The sequence below is a fragment of the Capra hircus genome, chromosome 7 (genome assembly GCF_001704415.2).
Source record: "Capra hircus breed San Clemente chromosome 7, ASM170441v1, whole genome shotgun sequence".
Taxonomy (NCBI): domain Eukaryota; kingdom Metazoa; phylum Chordata; class Mammalia; order Artiodactyla; family Bovidae; genus Capra; species Capra hircus.
In genome coordinates, this window is record NC_030814.1 from 107,369,552 (window position 1) to 107,389,267 (window position 19,716).

Consider the following 19,716-nt stretch of genomic DNA (forward strand, 5'->3'; position numbering starts at 1 on the left):
GGGCCCCCGGAGGGCGGCTCGCGAGCCCCGGCCGGGCGCTGAGGCCCCGCCCCCAGAAGACGGTGGCGGGGGGCGCGGCTTCCCTCGTCCCTACAAAAGCCGCGCGCCTCCGCCCGCTGTTGCCCAGCTGTGCTCCAGCTCCTCGAGTGGCGGTGATGGCGTCGCTCACGGTGAAGGCCTACCTTCTGGGCAAGGAAGACGCAGCCCGCGAGATCCGCCGCTTCAGCTTCTGCTTTAGCCCGGAGCCCGAGGCCGAAGCCGAGGCCGCCCCCGGCCCCCGGCCCTGTGAGCGGCTGCTGAGCCGTGTGGCTGCGCTCTTTCCTGTGCTCCGGCCCGGCGGCTTTCAGGCGCACTACCGCGGTGAGCGGGCCCGGCGCCCTCGGCAGCGCTGCGGGGCCGTGACGCAGCCCTGCCCTGCCGGGCGGGTCAACGGCCCCTCGCCTCGGCCTGGGCGGCGCCCGCGGGGGTTTCTCTGGCAGCTCTCCGGGTGGACGGCGGCCCGCGTGGGCCCCTAGCTCGGTCCTGGTGCCGCCCTGCTGACGGGGAGCGGTGGCCGCAGCCAGCCCTTGAGGGGGGCGTCTGGCGCCGCCAGGCCCTCCCGGCGAGTCTCAGGCCTGGCGGCCTGAGAGGCCTCCTCCCCGCGGTGATAGTGCAGGTTTTGGCGAGCGCGCGGGCGGCCTCTCCTGCTCCCCCAGCGCCTCTCGGGTTACACCGACTCCTGGCTGCCGCAGTCCGGGTCTGCCGGCGCCAGGTGGGGGCTGTGGAGAGAACCCGGAAGAGCCGGGGCGGGCGGGCCGGCGGGGAGAGCGGTGACGCCGTTAAACGCCCCGGGAGGCGAGGCGCTCGGTGGTGCGGCCTGGCCCGCGATTCGCGGGCGGCTGGCAGAGGTCGAGCAGCCTCACGAACACCCAGGGCTAGGCGAAATCCAGGCGTTATCCCACTGGCAGTGATGAGAGGCACAAGAGAAAACGTTCTTAGAAGTAATGGTGTAGGGACAGAGTCCAGGAGGCAGCTCGGTTTCTAGCTGCGCGGGTGAGAAGCTGGCTGCTGGGTGTGGGGTTAGCGGAGGTTGTTGTGCTGGGAGGGAGGCGGGCCCATGTACGTGGGGCGGTGCTAGGACCTTCTGGACTGCTGCCAGGCTCCCAACTTTTTTTTCCACCTGTTTAAAAATTAGCGATTTTATTGAGCTACCACCCCATAGAATTCGTCCATTCAAAGTGTACAGTTTTTACCATATTCACGGATTTCTGCAGCCATTATCACAGTCATCTGGGAATCTTTCCATCACCTTCTGAAGAAACTCTGCCCTTTAGCGATCCTCCCATCCCATGCTTCCAGCCACAGATACCACTAACCTACTTTATGGATTACCTTGTTCTGGGCAGTTCATGTAGAAATATGTAGTCTGTTGTAACTGGCTTCTTTTATTTGGCATAGTGTTTTTAAGGTTCACATATGTTCAGCATGTATCAGTATTTCATTCCTTTTTGTGGCTGAATAACATTCAATTTTATGGATACAGCACATTTTGTTGAGCTGTTCATTAGTTGATGGACATTTGAGTTGTTTCTGGCTTTTGATACAGCCACTGTTTTTATGGCAGATGTTGCATCTGGTGACCCACAGGCCTGATCTAGCCTGCACATGTATGGTGTGGTTTGTCTTGCATGGTGATGTTTTAAACCATTTGTGCCAACATCTAAAAATTGGAGACTACATACAAATACATAATTTTAACTTTGTTGGGGGCGGAAGCAGGCAGATGTATTCTGCTTTCGTCTTTTAAGCCACAAGCGGTCCAAGGGGAGCAGGTCATAGATGGGGATCTCCGCGTTGACATGGGGACTGGGTCTGGCGGGATGTGCACAGAGACAGCAGCCTTCTGATGGGGCAGCTGGTCCAGAGGCAGAGCATAGTGGGCAGGAGCTGTCACTGCCGTCCCTGCACACACTGCCGTCCCTGCACACACTGCCGTCCCTGCACACGCTGCCGTCCCTGCACACGCTGCTGCTGGCGTGTGTCCACGGCCCGGGCTGGAGTCCTTACCTTCCAGGCAGTGGAGTGAGCTGGTGGTTTGCCCTCAGCCCTGCTTTTCTGTGGGTCAGACAGGTGGGCTTTGGTTTATAGCCTTGCAATGGCCCTTCAGCACCAGCCTCAGCCCTTTCCAGCAGCTGTGTCCAACTGAGACACGCTGGGTGCTCACATGCTGTCTTTTAAACAATCTAGATGAGGATGGGGACTTGGTTGCCTTTTCCAGTGACGAGGAGCTGACGATGGCTATGTCATATGTGAAGGATGACATCTTCCGCATTTACATTAAAGGTAAGGGGCTGCGCTGGGGTGCTGCCTAAAGCCTAGTGCTCCCTGCTGAGTGCAGCTGGCTTGAGGTTATGCAGAAGTTCCTCCAAAGAAGGGGTGAGGAGACTGGGCCTCTTTAAGACAGGACCACAGGCATTACTCTGCTTGACCTGAGAAAGGAGTCTGTGTCCACCACAAGGGGTGAGGTTGGAGGGTCTCTGGGTTCACTCTTTTCTTGAGGGGAGTTCCCTCTTGATTGCAGTCATGGGCCAGGGCAGCTTTGGGGTTTAGTTTAGTGTGGGTCAAGACCATAGCCATACGGACACAGCTCTCTGTTGCTCCTGCCTGGGCCACACGTCCCCAGGTCACAGGTGCAGGGATTGGAGCCTCTTAGCAGGTTCTGAAGCTGCTTTGCTACTGTCAGTTGAACACCTGAATTCCGGGTGGACTCAGTGTCTGAAGGGTGGCACTGTGGGCCTTCTGACCGATGGCCCCAAGTGTGATTCTTCGTGGCTCACCGAGAGTCTCGGCTCTCCATCCTGCCTGCAGAGAAGAAGGAGTGCCGGAGGGATCAGCGCCCCCCGTGTGCTCAGGAGGTGCCCCGAAATATGGTGCACCCCAACGTGATCTGTGACGGTTGTAATGGGCCCGTGGTGGGGACCCGCTACAAGTGCAGCGTCTGTCCTGACTATGACCTGTGCTCCGCCTGTGAGGGCAAGGGCCTGCACCGGGAGCACGGCAAGCTGGCCTTCCCCAGCCCCTTTGGGCACTGCTCTGAGGTGAGTGGGGCCTCCCTGTGGGTGGGTGCCGGGTGGCAGGAGTCCCCTGACTGGCACCACCTTGCCCCTTTGCCTGCCCCTTCCTAGGGCTTCTCTCATAGCCGCTGGCTCCGGAAGCTGAAACATGGGCACTTTGGTTGGCCTGGCTGGGAGATGGGCCCACCGGGGAACTGGAGCCCACGTCCTCCTCAGGCAGGGGATGCCCACCCTGGCCCTGCCACGGAATCAGGTGAGGGTTGTATCTGCTGGCCTCTGAAGGATGAGATGTGAGGGCCCGCAGAGCTGGAGGGCTTTCCCTGTGCGCTAAAATCCTAATGCCTGTGGCTGGCCTAGGCACTTTGTGGCCGTTTGTGCATTTAATCCTCATAAAATCCTGCAAAGTGCAGGCATCATCTCCTTTGTACATCTGGGAAAACTAGGTGCCTCGGTGCTCAAGGCCACTAATGCACCTGCCCTGGTGGCCCTCACATGCAGGTGGGAGGCCCCTCCAGCGCCTGCGTCTCCAGTCGGCTCTCTTCTTGTTCATGCTAGTTGTTAGGAAAGTCACAGCCAGGTTTGCTCAAGTCTTGTAAAACAGTTCCCAAGTTAAAAATTTACACATAGCTTGCATTCTGAACTTTTAGATTCTAGTTTTATTCTGATTTTATTAGTATTACTATGTCCTTTGATTCACCTTGTCTTTAGTGACAAAGATGAGGGTATTTGTTTGAGTAAATAATGCTTTTTTCGGGGGAGGGGTAAATAATACATTATACTCTGTGTACAGAGTTTCTAGGCACCAGGAAGGTAGATGAAGGGGGAGTGGTGTGAAAGACAAAGGGGCCTAGGAGGTGGCCTAGAGACGGGGAGAGAGGGAAGCAATAGGGTATAGGCTGCTGGGGCCAGGCCCCGGGAGTAGGGCTTCTGGGACAGACAGGACTGTGACAGGTTTCAGTCATTGAGAGAGATGCTTTGAATTGAAAGTATCTTTTGTTTTTTGAAACCAAAGCCTCTGGTCCATCAGAAGATCCCAGTGTGAATTTCCTCAAGAATGTAGGGGAGAGTGTGGCAGCTGCCCTCAGCCCTCTGGGTAAGTGCCCCTCCTTTGACATCAGCAGAGCGTTTGGTAACCAGTGTGCAGGCGGCTGTTCTGTGGCTTTCAGCTGGCATACTGCAGAGAGGGGCAGCTGGTGTGTCTTTGAGACCAGTAAGGATTCGTTGGCCCCATATCAATCAATCTTGACCAAGTGCTGCACCACAGGCCGCTTGAGGTTGAACTCCCTGACAAATTCTTCAGCTTTCCACACAGAGTGAAGTGGAATCAGCCAAGAATCAGCCAGCATTTGGTTGGGTAATCCCACTAGGGAGGGTAACCAGGCTCAGTTTTAAGGCTGCCCTTCATCTTCTTCCTGCTTGTCGTTTGGAAGACCACTCTGTATTTCTCCTTACTTGAGCCTTGGGGTTTCTTTAAGGACTTCAGTGCGTTGTTAGCTGAGATGCCATATTGCTTTTCTTGCCTTTTCTGCAACCCCCAGCCTTTCCTGGTGCTTCCTAAGAACTGGGCTTGTGCCAGTGTCAGAGAGAAAGGAGTAAGGGAGGAAGGTTCTCATGTCTGCTGCTGGATTCCCAGGGTGCAGGCCCAGGGTAGGTGTCTGGGTGGGTGAGCTGTGCACCTTCATAGAGTGACTCGGCTCAAGGCTAAAAATAAAACCTCAAACAGCACTTGCTGTGTTGTGGCCATAAGAATCAGCTGATGAAGGTGACTTATGATGGATCCATGATGCCATCTTTGTGACTGCAGTGGCAGGAAGTGTCTACCTGGTCTGTCCAAAAGTTGTGTCCAGTGTCTGAAAGAATGCTGTAGGAGGGTGTCCAAGCTCACCCACCACCCGCCCCGTGCCTCAGAGCATGACTGCCATTGCTTCCAACCTGAGACCATTTCTGCTCACATTGAAGCAGCTTTGAAGTAGCAGTGACATCTTGGCATTGCCGCTACATGAAATAGATCTCACACAATTTCTGTATTGGAGTTAAAGACTTTTGAGCAAGTGAGGAAAAATAATTACTATATATAATGCTTTCTAAGGAGGGTAACAGTGGAGTAGAGATGAAATAATTGGGAGATAGGTTATTCCTAAACTCTGCCACTCACTTAAGACATAGTGAAGACATAGTAGGATTTTAAGTAATCCCAACTAATGGGTTGTTACTTAGAGGCCACAGAAAATTTTTCTTCAGAAGATAGTAAATGGACAGTGGTTCTCAAGTCCACTGAACGTCAGAATCACCAATGAAAGGTTGGTTTTTATTTTTTGTTTTTGTTTTTTTATGGGAGGGTATATATTTTGGTGTATGGAAACTCTTAAAACTGATTATCCTGAAGAAAAAAGTTTTCTTTTGAAAGAATGAACAAGATAACTTGGGAAGTCACAAAACCACATCTACATTCAGGCAGGAGACTTTAAAACAGTGGGAGTTCCAGGTCCCTTGATTGGTTAAGTGGATTTTGGGTAGGGCATGAGGGTCTGTGTGTTCTGAAGGCTTCCCAGGAGACTGTCACACTTGCTTTCCATCCTGAGACCCATCTGAGCTTGTGAAGTGTTTCAGAACTGGACCTGGATTCTCCACTCAGGACACAAGGGAATAATTTTAGAAGTGCTCTGAGGTCTTTGGCAGTAAGAATTAAGGCATTCAGGTCTTTCAAAGTGGCGGGAGTACTTTCTGCTAACTCGGGAGGAGTCTGGAACCCTACAAAACAAGTTTCAGTGGAATGTGTGTTTGAGTAGCTATTCAAGAGAGCCATTCGAGGGATGGATTAAACTCTGTCTTTGGAGTTACGGGTATTTTCCTTTCTTTTGAGGAACTAACAGGATAACTCAGTCTACTAACTGCTTAGAAGGGAACATTAGTTCCAAGAGCAGGGGCCCAGGAGGGATGTAACCACTAATACCTCTCAGAGGGCAGTCTGTACAGTGAGTCAGCGACCAAGACCTTTTTTTGATAAGTGCTGTGAGAGCCAGCTGAGCAAGAGCATGAGCCCAGGGCTGGACCTGGCTGGAGGTCACAGCCACTGACTCCTAGGATGTAAAACAGCAGGGCCGTAGAGTCTTCCACAACCCCTACATAGAGGCTTTGGGGATAGCAGGGCAGAGACTGTGGTACAGTCTTCTAAGCCCTGAAGTCTCAGATTATCATCAAGTTGGAAAAACTCTAATTCAGTAATCTCAATAATTCATTACAGAAGAGTCGCATCATTCACCCATTTTAGAAAGTATATGGGTATCCATTGTACTGTTCTTCTGTCTTTTCTGATTATTTGAATGTTTCACAATGAAAACTGCAGGGGAAATGGAAGAAGAAAAACAATGTAAATATTGCAGATGGGGTACCAGTTGCTAAGCCTGCTTTTATTTTCTCTGCTTGCTCCTCATACTCTACTAAAATAATAGTGAAGGGGTTAAACAAAATAAAGCAACATGGATAAAGAAAAAGGGAAAGAAATAATGGAGGACAAGATAAAACAATCTCATCAAACTTTGGAAGATGGAAAATGGATGGAGGAAAGTAACCAAGGTGGGATAATTTGAGGATTAATCCTGGAGGCCCAATATAGGATGAAAGAATTCCAGAGAGAGAACAGAGTAAACTGAAGGGAGGAGATGAACAAATACAAGACAGTCTCTTGGCACTAGGACCATTAACCTCTGGATTAAAAAGGGCCCCAGATGCCTTGGACAAGGCCTGAAAAAGACCCCACACCAGAGCTTAAAATTGTCCTGTCAGAACCCTTGGGACAAAGAGAGACTCCTGAAACTCTGAAGGCTGCTGTAAAAGCTTGGGAACTTAAGCACATTAAGAGCTAGAAGACACTGATTTCAAAAGTCTCATCTAAAACGGATTTTCAGCCTTGAATTCTGTACCCAACTAAAACGATCAAGTGTGGGAGCAAAACAAAGTTGTCAGGAATGAAACTGACAAGGTCTTAATCTTCTTACCTGGGCTTGAACCGCCTCTCTGGCCAAAATAAACAAGTCCAGAATGAAGAAAGAGGTACTTGAAAATGAGGTACCCAACAGAAGAGAGAATGCCAGCGGTAGTTGCCAGGGTGGAAGGAAAGGCATAGGCGCTGTGCCTCTGGTTCAGAGAGCTGCCTGTCCAGGCTGGAGCTGGAAGCTCCATGCCTGCCTGGGATGGTCTCCAGGGGGAAAACCAGAATGGATGGGGTATCTGATACACTTAATCTGTGTAGATAACGCTATAGAGAAGCTGTGAGAGAATATGGGGAAAGTTACCAAGTGAAAAAGAAAGCATCGTTACTGCTACAGATACAGAAAACTCTGAGGAAATAAGCCCACTCCTCAGCCAGCAAAGAATACTGTATATAAAGTGGCACTAACATAAACACTGAATATAGTTTTTACCAAAAAGTGAGTTTTTGAAAGGATAGGGGAAGTGTCGATCATCTAGAGTTAGAAATAAATGGTAAACATAAGTAGTCAGGAAAGACAGAAGCAGCACGTTGTCAGTTAAAAGTTGTCTCTGGAGGGTGGGCCAGGCTCTGTGGTGGGGGCAGGGAATCTGTATTGCTTTTTTAATTTTATTGAAGTATAGTTGATTTATAATGTTAATTATGCTATATAGCACAGTGATTCAGTAACACATATACGTATTTTCCATTATGGTTTATCATAGGATATTGAATATGGCTCCCTGTGTTATACAGTAGGGCCTTGATGTTTATCCATCCCATAGTCTTAACAGTTTTTTTTAGTTTCTATGTGACTGCACTGAGTCTTGGTACGTGTAGGCTTTCTTCAGCTGGGGCACGTGGGGCTGCTGTCTAGCTCTGCACAGGCTTCTCATTGCAGTGGCTTCCCCTGTGAAGCACAGGCCCCAGAGTGTGCAGACTTCAGGAGTTGTGACCCTCGGGCTCAGTACTTGCAGCTCGCGCTCCAGAGCACAGGCTCGGTAGTTGTGGCACACGGGCTTAGTTGCTCCAGGCCGGGGATCAAAACCATGGCCCCAGCATTGGCAGGATGATTCTTAACTACTGAACCACCAGAGAAGGCCCTGTTCTTTTGAACTTGCTTCACTCTAAGACATGGGGCGTGTCCTTGGAGAAAGTAAAACTAATTATAACATGAACCCAGTGAGTGTGCCCTCCCTTCCCTTCAGTGAGCATGTGCCCAGAGTGTGAGAGATTGGAGGTGGACATGCTGTCTCACAGGTCTCACAAAGCTTGCACGAGCTGTCTGCCTGCCTAAGCAGGGGTAGCGTGTTCAGCTTGCGTGTTTTTCACATCGCTCGGCCCCTGCACGCAAGTAGGGTGCCTCAAGTGAGGACAAGAACGTCCTCCGCACTGCGGTGCAGCTGCTGTCCTGCTCAGTGAGGGGAAGACAGAGTCTGTTTATGGACTTTGTGGCTCTGAAGCTGACCTGGGATGTTGCTATTAATCAAGTTTTTGTTTCCTCCCCGGCTTCTAGGCATTGAAGTCGACATTGATGTGGAGCATGGAGGCAAGAGAAGCCGCCTGACCCCCTCCTCTGCAGGCAGCTCCAGCACAGAGGAGAAGTGCAGCTCTCAGCCAAGCAGCTGCTGCTCTGACCCCAGCAAGCCAGACAGGGACGTGGAGGGCACAGCACAGTCTCTGACGGAGCAAATGAATAAGATCGCCCTGGAGTCGGGGGGTCAGCCTGAGGCAAGTGCCCCCCTTACACATCCAGGGCTTCCCCCAGCACGAGTCACAGCGCCTCGCTGGCACTCACACAGCCAGCAGAGCCCGTTTCCGTTGCAGAGTGGTTGGTGGCATTTAAGTTGTCCTGTGAGCCCTCCACTAGAATTCTGTAAAGCAAAAGGACTCTTGCTAGTCCTGCGTGCCCTGTCTCTCGCAAAGTTGACACTGTGGTCCGGTGGCCGGCTGTTCTCATTCTTGTGCTCACTGGGGGTCTGTTTCAGGAACAGATGGAGTCTGATAACTGTTCAGGAGGAGATGATGACTGGACTCATCTGTCTTCAAAAGAGGTGGACCCGTCTACAGGTGAACTCCAGTCTCTACAGATGCCTGAATCTGAAGGGCCAAGCTCTCTGGATCCTTCCCAGGAAGGACCCACAGGACTGAAGGAAGCTGCATTGTACCCACATCTGCCACCAGGCAAGGGATTTCAGATAGTTCTGTACTACTCCCTTTTCCATTCAGAGCATCCTATCACTTGCTTCTAGCAATGCAGACAGGCATTACAGTCTCTACTGCAGGGCTTGTCTATTGATACAAGAGAAATCTAGGAGTTGGTTTTGTCCTCTGCGTCTCTATGGGCCTTAGTAAGCTCAGCTAGTTTTAGTAATTTCTAAAACGAAGCACAGACCTAGAATTATGAAGGCAGGTGCGACGTGGCAGCAGCACTGGCTTTGGGCACTGCCGTACGCTGCTGAAAGTGGACTCGGAGCCCATCTCCAGTGTCTGCTCGTGGGAAGTGCTGATCTTAGGCAAGGGCCACAGTCACGCTCCCAGTAGCAGCCAGGCAGGGAGCCACCATGTAAAGGGGGTGGTATGGAAGGCAGGAGGGCCGCGTGGAGTGTGGCAGCCTGGGGAACACACACTGAATAAATGAGGCCACTCACACCCTGCTCTGGTTCATCACTGTCACATGGCAGAGACATTTAAACCATTATTCATGTGGAACCCATCTATGTGCCAAATTCAGCCCTTGGGCTGCCAGTATTTATCTTCTCTGCCTTGAAGCAGGGAGTGGCAAACTATGGCCTATGGGCCAATAATGACTTTGTCATTTTTATGATGGTTGGAAGAAAGTCAAGATGGGAAAATGAGATGAAATTCACATCTATATTCATAAATGTACATTTTACTGGAATATAGACATACTAATTTTTTACATATTGTGTGGCTGCTTTTATACATCAACAGCCGAGTTGAATTTTTGTGACAGAGACCAAATAGCCTGCAAAGCAGCTTAAAATATTTCCTCTTGATGTTTTACAGAAAAAGCTTGACAGTCCCTGCCTTGGAGGGTTCCCTGTGAGGATTAGACCTTGTGAAAGGGCCATGTACAGGTCACATTTGGGGCACAATGCCTCCTCCTCATAGCTGTTGTTACTCTCTCTGACAGAAGCTGATCCCCGGCTGATTGAGTCCCTCTCCCAGATGCTATCCATGGGGTTCTCTGATGAAGGCGGCTGGCTCACCAGGCTTCTGCAGACCAAGAATTACGACATCGGGGCTGCCCTGGACACCATCCAGTATTCAAAACACCCACCACCTTTGTGACGATGTTTGCTCACACATTCTGTGTCCCCTTTCTGTCTCATAGTTGTGTTGAGTTAGTGTAGAACCCCAGTGCCTCTAAGTGCCAATTTCTCGTCATTCTTCTTTCAGAATCTGGGGGGTGGGGATGCACAAAGCCATTTAGGGCAGTAAGAACAAGTGACATGGGGGGAGTTCCAAGTGTGTGAGTGCTGATTCTGAGAAACGGATCAGTTTCCCATGGATGTCTGGCTCCTTCCAGCCAGGGGAGCCCCCTTGGGGCAGAGCGAGAGACTCCTTGTGGGGAGGACGTGGAGACCGTACTGCATCCTATCCGCACTCCCCCTGCAGGATTATACCAGCAGTCCAGAGTAGATCTTGCCAAATGGCTTCCTGCTTTTTCTAATGACTACACTGATATGTAATTGATTTTCTGCTAGAAGTTTGATATCCTTTGAATTTAGCTAAAGGATCACCAGCATTCAGCCGGGGTGGAAGAGGCTGTCCTGTAGCGATTATAGCTCAGGACTGTAGCTAACATCTGAGAATAAAGAAGGGCTCACAGAGGAACTGATGTTGTTCAGAGTACTGCCTATTTCATAACCACTGTAGTTACCATTTCCAAACGTGTCGGCTGCTTTTAAAGTTAAGAAAATCGCTTTGTAGCCATTCAATTTGTAAACAATTTTAATTAAAGATATAAACACTTTAATCAAAGATGGTACGAGAGGTAATCTGTTTGATGGTAATATTTATCGTCGCTTCTTATAGTTCCCATAAGTCCTCCTCAGTCCTACGATTTGAAAGCAACTTGGGGAACCCTGTTTTCAGTGGCACAGAGGTCACTGAATTGAAGGGTTCATGTAACAAATGTCTACATGAGTAACATACTAGTTTCAACTCACAGATTGTCATCAAAGTCCTCTCCAGTTTTAAAAAGGTCACATAGACGCATGAGTGAAGAACGTGCCTGTACCCCTTTGACCAAGGGCGCACCCTCTGCCCAAGGGCCTGTGCTCCGTGACTGCTCGGGGATCCTCCCACAGAGCCGCTTGGGCCCAGGCATGGGGGTGTGTGTGGTCTGAGGAGACTGGCATGCGCTGGGGAGCCTGCAGAGGCCGCCTTCCCTTGGAGTCTGGGCCCTGGGGGGCCCATGCTCAGCTTGTGCTGCCTGGATTGGCCTGAGGGGCTCTGTGTCCAAATGTGAGCTGTTTCCAAGACATTGTTCCCACTTAGACATGGTCCTGACCTGCTGGGCAGGACACGGTGGTTCCCCCCGGGGAACAAGCTCCATGGTGTCCCGGTCCTCACGACGGCTCTCTCTACCCTTCCCCGCCAGGCCAGCATGGTCCTGCAGTGGAGACACGAGGCGATGGCACATTCTCCCTTCAGAGGAACAAGTGCCTAGCAGACTCAAGGCACAGGGAGGAGCGGGTCCTGGGCATGCACTACTCTTGGAATGAACCTCTGGGCACTGACAATTTCTGCTCCGTGTTGTCTACTATCCTGTAGGCTGGCAGGCTAGGGATATGCCTTGATTTTGAGATTAAGCAAAGCACAGCAAATAAATGTCCTCTCTCTCACTCCAAATTCCATGACCAGGCTTTCCAAAAGAGCAAGATGTTCCCATGGGATCAGTGGATCTATCTCATGGGACCTTAGAGTCAGATGAGGGAGTGCCTGGGGTGCGAGCAGAAGGACTCTCAAACCGTCTGGAGTCACCACGTGCTCATCGCCAGGTGGGGGAAAGGTCTCTTTATAGCCGCGTCGAGGGTTTTAAAGCTGCAGGTACGGAACGTGACAGTGCCGCTGGGGCCTGGCGTCTCTCCCTCAGGAAACAAGGGCTCACTGAAAAATGAGTGTCACTGCCTACAAAGGAATGTGAAAGCAGTGACAGGAGGGACCCGCAGCACCAGCCCCAGGCAGCATGGAAGCGGCTCTGGGTAGTTGTTAGTGATCAGAGACTGCCCGCTCTGGGGCTGAGTTGCTGTGACCTCTTTGGACCTGTGCCTCACCTTCAAAACAAAACAGGCTTGTGAGCATTAGACACTGCAGTTAAAATGTTCAGCCCAGGGACTGGTACATCAGTAACCATCACACTCATTATTCTATAATTTGGAGATTCAGCGCTATACCCTTACTGGGGGTCACACAGCTAGTCAGCAGCAACACCAAGTTTGATCTCTGCCTCTTGGCTTTGAATGGGTGCGCTCCCCTACTGTCTGAAGCTGGTCAGGCCAACCCTGGCCTGTGTTGGTGCAGCCGTGACATATGCCTGGCAGAGTGCCTCTGGACGCCTGTGGCTCCCACGGGAGCATAAAGCAAAACCCTCATTCTGCGGCCTGGAAGGTATGGTGGGGTCTGCTGGGTTTGAAGCATCAATAACAAGAGCAGGTCTTAGGTGAAGAGCGGCCCCAAATTCACAAGAACCCACCTGGGTAAATGAAGGTGACAGTTCCTCAGAAATCCAGGGCAGGTCCCAAGTTGAACAGTCTGGTGAAGACCTGGCGCTCCATGTAGAATGAAGAGAACGGTCCTGATGCAGAAAAGTCCTACTGGTCAACCTCGCTTGTCTCCAAGGCATCCAGTTGCCCTTTTGACCCAGTTAACATGAGACCCAAACAGTGCAGGCCAGAGAAAGGAGTTGGCTTAAGACATTACAAGACACATGGGAAGTTGGACTTTGGGGACGGAGGGGGAGGGTATAAGTCTTTCAATAGTCCAAAAAACAATAAAATCCAGCGTGTGCTCAACGGACACTGGGACACTGACCTTCAAGGACTTCAAGGTGACCTCACAGTTTCTGGAGTCCTGGACATGAGGGATGCAGAGAGGCTGGACTGTGCTCTGGTTCCATTTCCTGGCAAAGAAAATGCTGTCAGGAATCTAGTCCTGGGACTACCCTGGTCCAGTGGTAAAGATTTTGCATTCCAATGCAAGGGGTACGGGGTTCAATCCCTGGTCAAGGAGATCACACATGCCTCCTGGCCAAGAAACCGAAACATAAAACAGAAGCAATACTGTGACCAATTCAACAAAGATCTTTAAAATCGTCCATAAAAAAAAAAATCCTAACAATGTAAAAAAAAGATCCAGTCCTCCTTGTAATAATCTATAATGGAAAAGAAATTCAACAAGAATATATGTACACACATATGTATTATTACTACTATATATATAACCAAGTCACTTTGTAAACCTGAAACTAATGCAACATTATAAATCATCTATCCTTCAATAAAATTTAAAAAAATACAGCCGAGTCCCACCACTGAGCAGTGGTCTGATTCTGACTTGGTGGTCGCCTGCTCTGACACCTAGTACCCTGCCATCCCTTGCAGCTCCCCAGATGGCTGCTCAGCTTCTGCCCTATTGCCAACAACAGGCTGCCCAGTGACATCCAAGGCAGTCCATTTCTCTGCTCTACAGCTTGCAGTTGCTAGAAAGTTCTTATTCTGAACTGGAATCTACCTCCCCAAAGCATCTGCCCTGGAAGAGCCACCCTAAACCTACATGAGGAGGTCTCTCAGAAACTCACTGAAATGCAGGTTAAGCTGAGAGAGGAGACCTGTGACCATCAGGTCTTTCCTGCTCTCAGCTAAAATCTCCCAGGCCCGTTAGCTTCTCTGGCCACACTTCACTTTGTCAACCTTGCCCTTGAGTTCCTCCCTGAGGTCAGCACAGTCTAGATGTTCTGAATTAAGTGAGACTCCTAAGAGGCGCCTCCACTGGCATCTTGCTCAGCCTCCACCTCTGCGCCTGGTGCCCAGTCCGGCCAGGGGCCTGTGCTGACGGCGCCTCCTGGCTCACAACCCTCAGGCTCCCTGCCAACCATGGAAGCTGCCTGTCCGTCCCCAAACCACGGGGCAGTTAGGTGGGGGTGGGTGAGGCTAGACTGGTGATGGGCTTGGCACCTCTTCCTAGGCAGGCCTGTGCTGAACGGAGGGTCTGGCTTTTCTCTCTCAGATGAAGGCTGTCTGTTGAAACACAATCCTTCTTTCAGCCCCAGTTCTTCGGAGTCCCTTTCCAGATACTTCAGCCAGCGGTTCTTTGAGGGCTGGGGTTTTTCCTACAGAATTGGGAAGTAAATTTATTCTCAAAAGTAGGCACCTTTACTGAGAATCCCCAGTGCAACTCTGAGGCCCAAGGGCGTCAGGACCCATGCCCGCACCACCACCGGGAAAAGAATTCGACCGACGGGCAATGAGAGAGAGGTCTTGAAGCGAGCACACTGACACGCACCTGGGGAAAGCTTCAAGGCGCAACTTACCAAGGCCTTCGCGAATGGCCGCACTCCCTGGCCCAGTAGTTTCAAATGAAGATGAAGGCACGCAGATGCTCATTAAAGTGTTACCAATAATTGCAAAGATTTTTAATAGCAGAAGTTTGGTGAATGCCCAATAAGAAGGGAATAAAAGTGAAGTCGCTCAGTCGTGTCCGACTCTCTGCAACCCCATGGACTGTAGCTTACCACGCTCCTCTGTCCATGGGATTTTCCAGGCAATAGTGCTGGAGCGGGTTGCCATTTCCTTCTCCACAAGAAGGGAATAAATATTGGCAAATCCACTATATTCTGTAGATACTTTTTAAAAATGAAAATAGTTGAAAGCTATACAGCAACACAGAAGATACAAGTGAAAATCCCAGGATGATGCAAACAAGTATTTCTTACAGAAGCGATGATGAAAGATTAAGTCTGTAAGTTAAGAAACTGAAAGGACAGACTCAAGCATGCGAGAGCTGATGTGTTAAAGCGGTGTGCTGAAGAGTATCTCCCGTATTTATAAAATAAAAATATGAAGAGAACCTGGAGTGTAGACGCTGCAGCATAATTCTGTGATCAAAGGTGGAGCTCTTCCAGGGAGCCTGTCAGACAGTTGTTTCCCCTGTCCCTGGCAGGACAGTGATCTTGTACCCATGGCATCTTGGAGGTACCAATGGTGTCCTCTGCTCAGTCACTGGCGCTCTGACACACTGCCCACCCAACACTAAGCACCTACTTTGAGGCCCCGGGACAGAACAGAACGTGAGCCTGTTGTGTGGCTCCATCTAGAGAAAGGGGACATAGCAACCCAGGCACTCTATAACAGCATCCTTTTCCCGCCCAGGGTGCTTCGGAACAAGGGGAAGAGGACAAGGAGGTGAAGTTCAAGTTACGTTCAGAAGAAAGTCAGAAGAAAAAGCCCTTTTCATAGTATTGCAAATATTTGTTTACATGGCTGTCTACACACTTATAAAAGGGAAAGGTTTATTCATTTTTGTATTCCCTGCAGCTCTAAGCCAAGCTTTCGTCAGTCAGTGACATCAACATTTGTTTACAGAACAAACGACGAATGAATGAATGCCTGGAGCCTCTTTGTGGCAGAGCTGGCTCAGGTAGCTGGGCTGAGCTGGGGCTGCTGCCTTACCTGTGGACCTGCAGAGGCCGCCTGCCAAGGACCCACGTTTTCTTCCTCATTGGCACTTATGGATTCTCCCAGAGACCTTAGGGAAAGATTGTACAATTGTTCTTTGTAAAATGACCAGGAAGATGAAGGACAGTGAGGGTGGGAACAGTAGGATGCACAGACTTTACAATGGTGATCAAAGCCTGCTCAGGGGAACTTATTGATTGAACTTATCTCTGTTGTTTCGATGTGACTTGGACATCTTCCAGCAGTTCAGAAGGCAGAGGGACCATCTGTTCCTTGGAGCAACAGGAAAAGTAACGTCGGGCAGAAGGGGCGCTCTTCGTGGCTTTGCCAAAGACTGGCTGTCATTGACTGTGGGACTCTGGGTACATCACTGTATCCCAGGTTCCCCATTTACAAATGGGGATAAGAATGCAAGGGGACTGTGAAGATCAACGAGACAACACGCGTGCGCCTGCCCTGCTCGGGGCCTGAATAGAGACCGATTCAGCTGAGCTCTGACAGTCCCTCCCACCAGCAGCGGCGAGGTCCCCACTGCAGAGGGTCATAGGAGTGTTTTTACAGATGTGTGCTATCTCAGCCGCTACGAGATAAGGCCTTTTCTGCAGTTAGATGTGTCTTCACCCAGCCTCCCAGGGATAGCAGGGGTCTTTCCTCACACAGAGAGCACAGTGAGGAGCCGGAGCCTCTGCAGCCTCGAGTGGAGCCGGATGGCCAATTAAAACACGCATTGTTCGAGGGCTGAAGGCTGGCACCAAAGCCGCAACCACCTGTGTCCAACAGGGCTGCCTCCTCACAGGAGGAACTCTCTCTACTGACCTACAATGGAAACCCAAGGCCACCAAACGTGGGCACCTCTATGTCAGTTTCTTCATTTGTAAACCAAAGCGAATGATCCTCCTGGGGTGACGAGGAAGATGAAATGGGATCATGCATGTGAAATGCCTACTCTGCCGCACGGTCGACACCCCAGTGTCCAGCTGAGCAGTGTCCTGCCTGCTACTGACCAGAACTCTGCTCACCATACTATGATCTGGGAACTCAACTCCATCCACTACAGAACCTCTCTCTGCAGTATGAAGGTATGGTCTGTCTTCTCACTTCTGACGTTACCCTGAGAACCGGGCGTCTACCATTTCTCAGCAGGCAATTTCTCGTTTCGCTACATTTTAGTTCTTCCCTTTGTTTTCCATTTTCTCTAATTTCATTATGTTGTTGCATCAAAGGGTGGATTTTATCTTTTAAAATTAACTTATTGAGGTATGAGTTATCATTAACCTACCCTAAAATGTACCAAATTTAGTGTTGGTACACCAGATGAGTTTGGTAAATTATATTTTTGAAACTATTACTCCAATCAAGATATAGAAAATTTATTGAGCTATAATTAGCAAGATTTACAAAATTTTCGTCACCCTAAAATTCCCTTCTCTGCCCTTGTAGGTGAACACCACTCATTCTCACAAGCGTCTGGTCTTTTGGGTCTGACATCTTTCACTTAGCAATGTTTTTGAGGTTTGCCCATGTCATTTCTGTTGCTGAGTAGTATTCTACTGTATGAAAATACCACAGAATGTATATTCAAAATCACACTGTCTTGATTGCTGTAGTGTGACACTAAATCTTGAAATCAGGCTGTATAGGTCCTCCAGTTTTGTTATCAAAATCGATTTGACAATTGCATTTCTATATAAATTTTAGGATCAGTTTGTCAATTTCATAAAAAAAAAAAACAACTGCTGGAATTTTCACTGGGATTAAGATAACTATAGATCAATTTAGGATGAACTGACACCATGACAATTTCTAATCCATGAGCATATTTCCTCATTTAGATCTTTTTAAAATTTCTCTCAGCAGAGTTGTGTAATTTTTACTGAAAATATCTTGCACACTTTTGGGTTATATTTATCCCTAAGTATCCTATTTTTTGATGGTATCATAAACGGTATTTGATTTTTAAAATCGTTTTCCAACTATTCACTGCAGTTATAGAAAAATAAAATCTAGTTTTGTATGTTGACCATGTATCCTTGTGATTTTGCTAAATTATTAGTTCTAGTAGCTTTCACTTTTCACTTTTGTGCACTAGAGAAGGAAATGGCAACCCACTCCAGTGTTCTTGCCTGGAGAATTCCAGGGATGGCGGAGCCTGGAGGGCTGCCGTCTATGGGGTCACACAGAGTCGGACACGACTGAAGTGACTTAGCAGCAGCAGCAGCAGCAGCAGCAGCAGCAGCAGCAGCAGCAGCAGCAGCAGCAGTAGCTTTTGGATAGGTTCATTAGGATCTGCTACAGACACAATATTTTTATCCAGTTTGGGATTAGATGCATTTCCTGAATCTAAGAATGTAAGCCCTTTGATTCTGGAAAAAGTTATGTTCATTTCTGCAAATATTGCCTTTTCCCATTCTTTTTATTATCTCTTGCTGGAACTCATCTCTGTATATTTCATGTCTCTGAACTTTTGTATTTTTCACCTTTCTGTCTTATTCACATTGACAACATGCATAATTTCTTCAGGTTTATCTTGCGTTTCACCAATTCTCTCTTTAGTTGCACTTAATCTGCTTACCAGTCCACTAAGTTGTTTTAGAAAGATTTACTTATTTACTTGTATTTGGCTGTGCTGGGTCTGTTGCTGCGCTTGGGCTTTCTCGTGGGCTTCTCACTGCGGCGGCTTCTCCTGTTACGGAGCGCAGGCTCTAGACGTGTGGGCTGCCTGTGTTGCCACCTGTGGGCTCCACAGCACAGGCTCAGGAGTTGAGGTGCAGGGCCTAACTGCTCCACAACACTTGGGATCTCCCAGGACCAGGGACTGAACTAGTGGCCCATTGCAAGGCGAAGTCTTAACCACTAGGCCAACAGGGAAGCCACTAAACTTTTAATTTCAGTGACTAAACTCTTCATTTCCACAAACTTTTTGGTTGTTCTTTAAAAAACTGGTTGGCCCTTCTTTATATCAACCATCCTCACTTAATTTCATTAAATACATTAAACATACAATATTATGTATTCTGAACTCTTTTTGGACCTGACTTCTCTGTCATTTCTGCTGTCTTTTGCTCACGGTGACATGCTTCCTTAAGTTAGTTAAATGATCTTTAACTTTGGGTATATGCCACTTGGAATTTCATATATCCTTGATGCCTGGGTTGAAGATGTATTGCTCCAAAAAGGAGCTACATTTATCTCTGCTTCCTGGGACAATTTAAAAATAAGTTTGAAGGGCTTCCCTGGTGGCTCAGTGGTAAAGAATCTGCCTGTCAGTGCAGGAGACATGAGTTTGATTCCTGGTCTGGAAAGATCCCCCGTGTCACGGAGCAACTAAGCCTGTCTGCCGCAACTATTGAGTCTGTGTTCTGGAGCCTGGGAACTACTGAAGCCCACGCAGCCTAGATTCCATGCTCTGCACCAGGAGAATCAGCCGCGACAAGAGGCCCACGTGCTACCACTCCAGAGCGCAGCCCCGGCTCACGGCAACGAGGGAAACGCCTCTGCAGCAACAGAGACCCAGCAGTCAAGAAAAGAAACTAAGTCCTCATCTTGAGCCTTTTCACACAGCATGTGTGAAGGTCATGTGACAGCGTCCTTGTGCTTACAAAGTCCTGAAGCAGCGGTTCCCCTCTTTAGCCAGTGCCAAGGGCAAGACAGGCTGGGTGAACCTACCTCGGAGGGGTGCCTTTCTAGGTCATTTGTACACCAAGGGGGTACGCCTTTGGGGACTCAGCTTTATGTGGTGGGCTCCGACTGACCTTCCCACACTGAACAGACTTTGTCTTCATCTCCTGCCTCCCTCCCAGCTACTTGGAAGCTGCAGGGCAACAGGTTTCAAATGCCCCAGCAGCCCAGCTTATTCTCTGGATTTTGGCTTTTGCTTCATTTTTGATCTCTGATGGCTACTTACCTTCTTGTCATCTTGTCAGTGCCTTTAAAATATTGTGGCTGGCATTTTAAAATTAACTTCAGTGGAAAGACTGTTCAGTATCTA

At 49.3% G+C, this 19,716-nt stretch overlaps 2 protein-coding genes across 3 annotated transcripts in view; one reads left to right on the forward strand and one right to left on the reverse strand.

The window, feature by feature from the left end:
* SQSTM1 (sequestosome 1) lies at positions 1-11,038 on the forward strand. The gene is made up of 8 exons (XM_018051607.1): positions 1-360; positions 2,227-2,322; positions 2,848-3,077; positions 3,165-3,306; positions 4,066-4,146; positions 8,540-8,754; positions 9,012-9,207; positions 10,181-11,038. The coding sequence occupies exons 1-8, from the start codon at positions 156-158 to the stop codon at positions 10,336-10,338; spliced, it is 1,323 nt and encodes a 440-aa protein (XP_017907096.1). The 5' UTR covers positions 1-155; the 3' UTR covers positions 10,339-11,038.
* The window catches only part of C7H5orf45 (chromosome 7 C5orf45 homolog), a 17,645-nt gene continuing 8,394 nt past the window's right edge, over positions 10,466-19,716 (reverse strand). The window contains exons 4-8 of one of the 2 annotated variants that reach the window (XM_018051609.1): positions 15,723-15,798; positions 14,229-14,383; positions 13,087-13,174; positions 12,749-12,850; positions 10,466-11,665 (exon numbers count right to left, since the gene is read on the reverse strand). In XM_018051609.1, coding sequence (XP_017907098.1) covers positions 11,216-11,665; positions 12,749-12,850; positions 13,087-13,174; positions 14,229-14,383; positions 15,723-15,798 — 871 coding nt within the window. In that variant the 3' untranslated portion in view covers positions 10,466-11,215. The remainder of the gene's footprint in view (positions 11,666-12,748; positions 12,851-13,086; positions 13,175-14,228; positions 14,384-15,722; positions 15,799-19,716) is intronic. The other variant, XM_018051608.1, reaches the window with a different exon arrangement.

What these genes read in the sequence shown, in the direction of transcription:
- SQSTM1 (XM_018051607.1), top strand. Translation starts at nt 156, where the DNA reads ATGGCGTCGCTCACGGTGAAGGCCTACCTTCTGGGCAAGGAAGACGCA. An exon ending in AGCTGCCCTCAGCCCTCTGG is followed by an intron (nt 4,147 to 8,539) that starts GTAAGTGCCCCT and finishes CCCGGCTTCTAG; the next exon opens with GCATTGAAGTCGACATTGAT. An exon ending in AGTCGGGGGGTCAGCCTGAG is followed by an intron (nt 8,755 to 9,011) that starts GCAAGTGCCCCC and finishes GGTCTGTTTCAG; the next exon opens with GAACAGATGGAGTCTGATAA.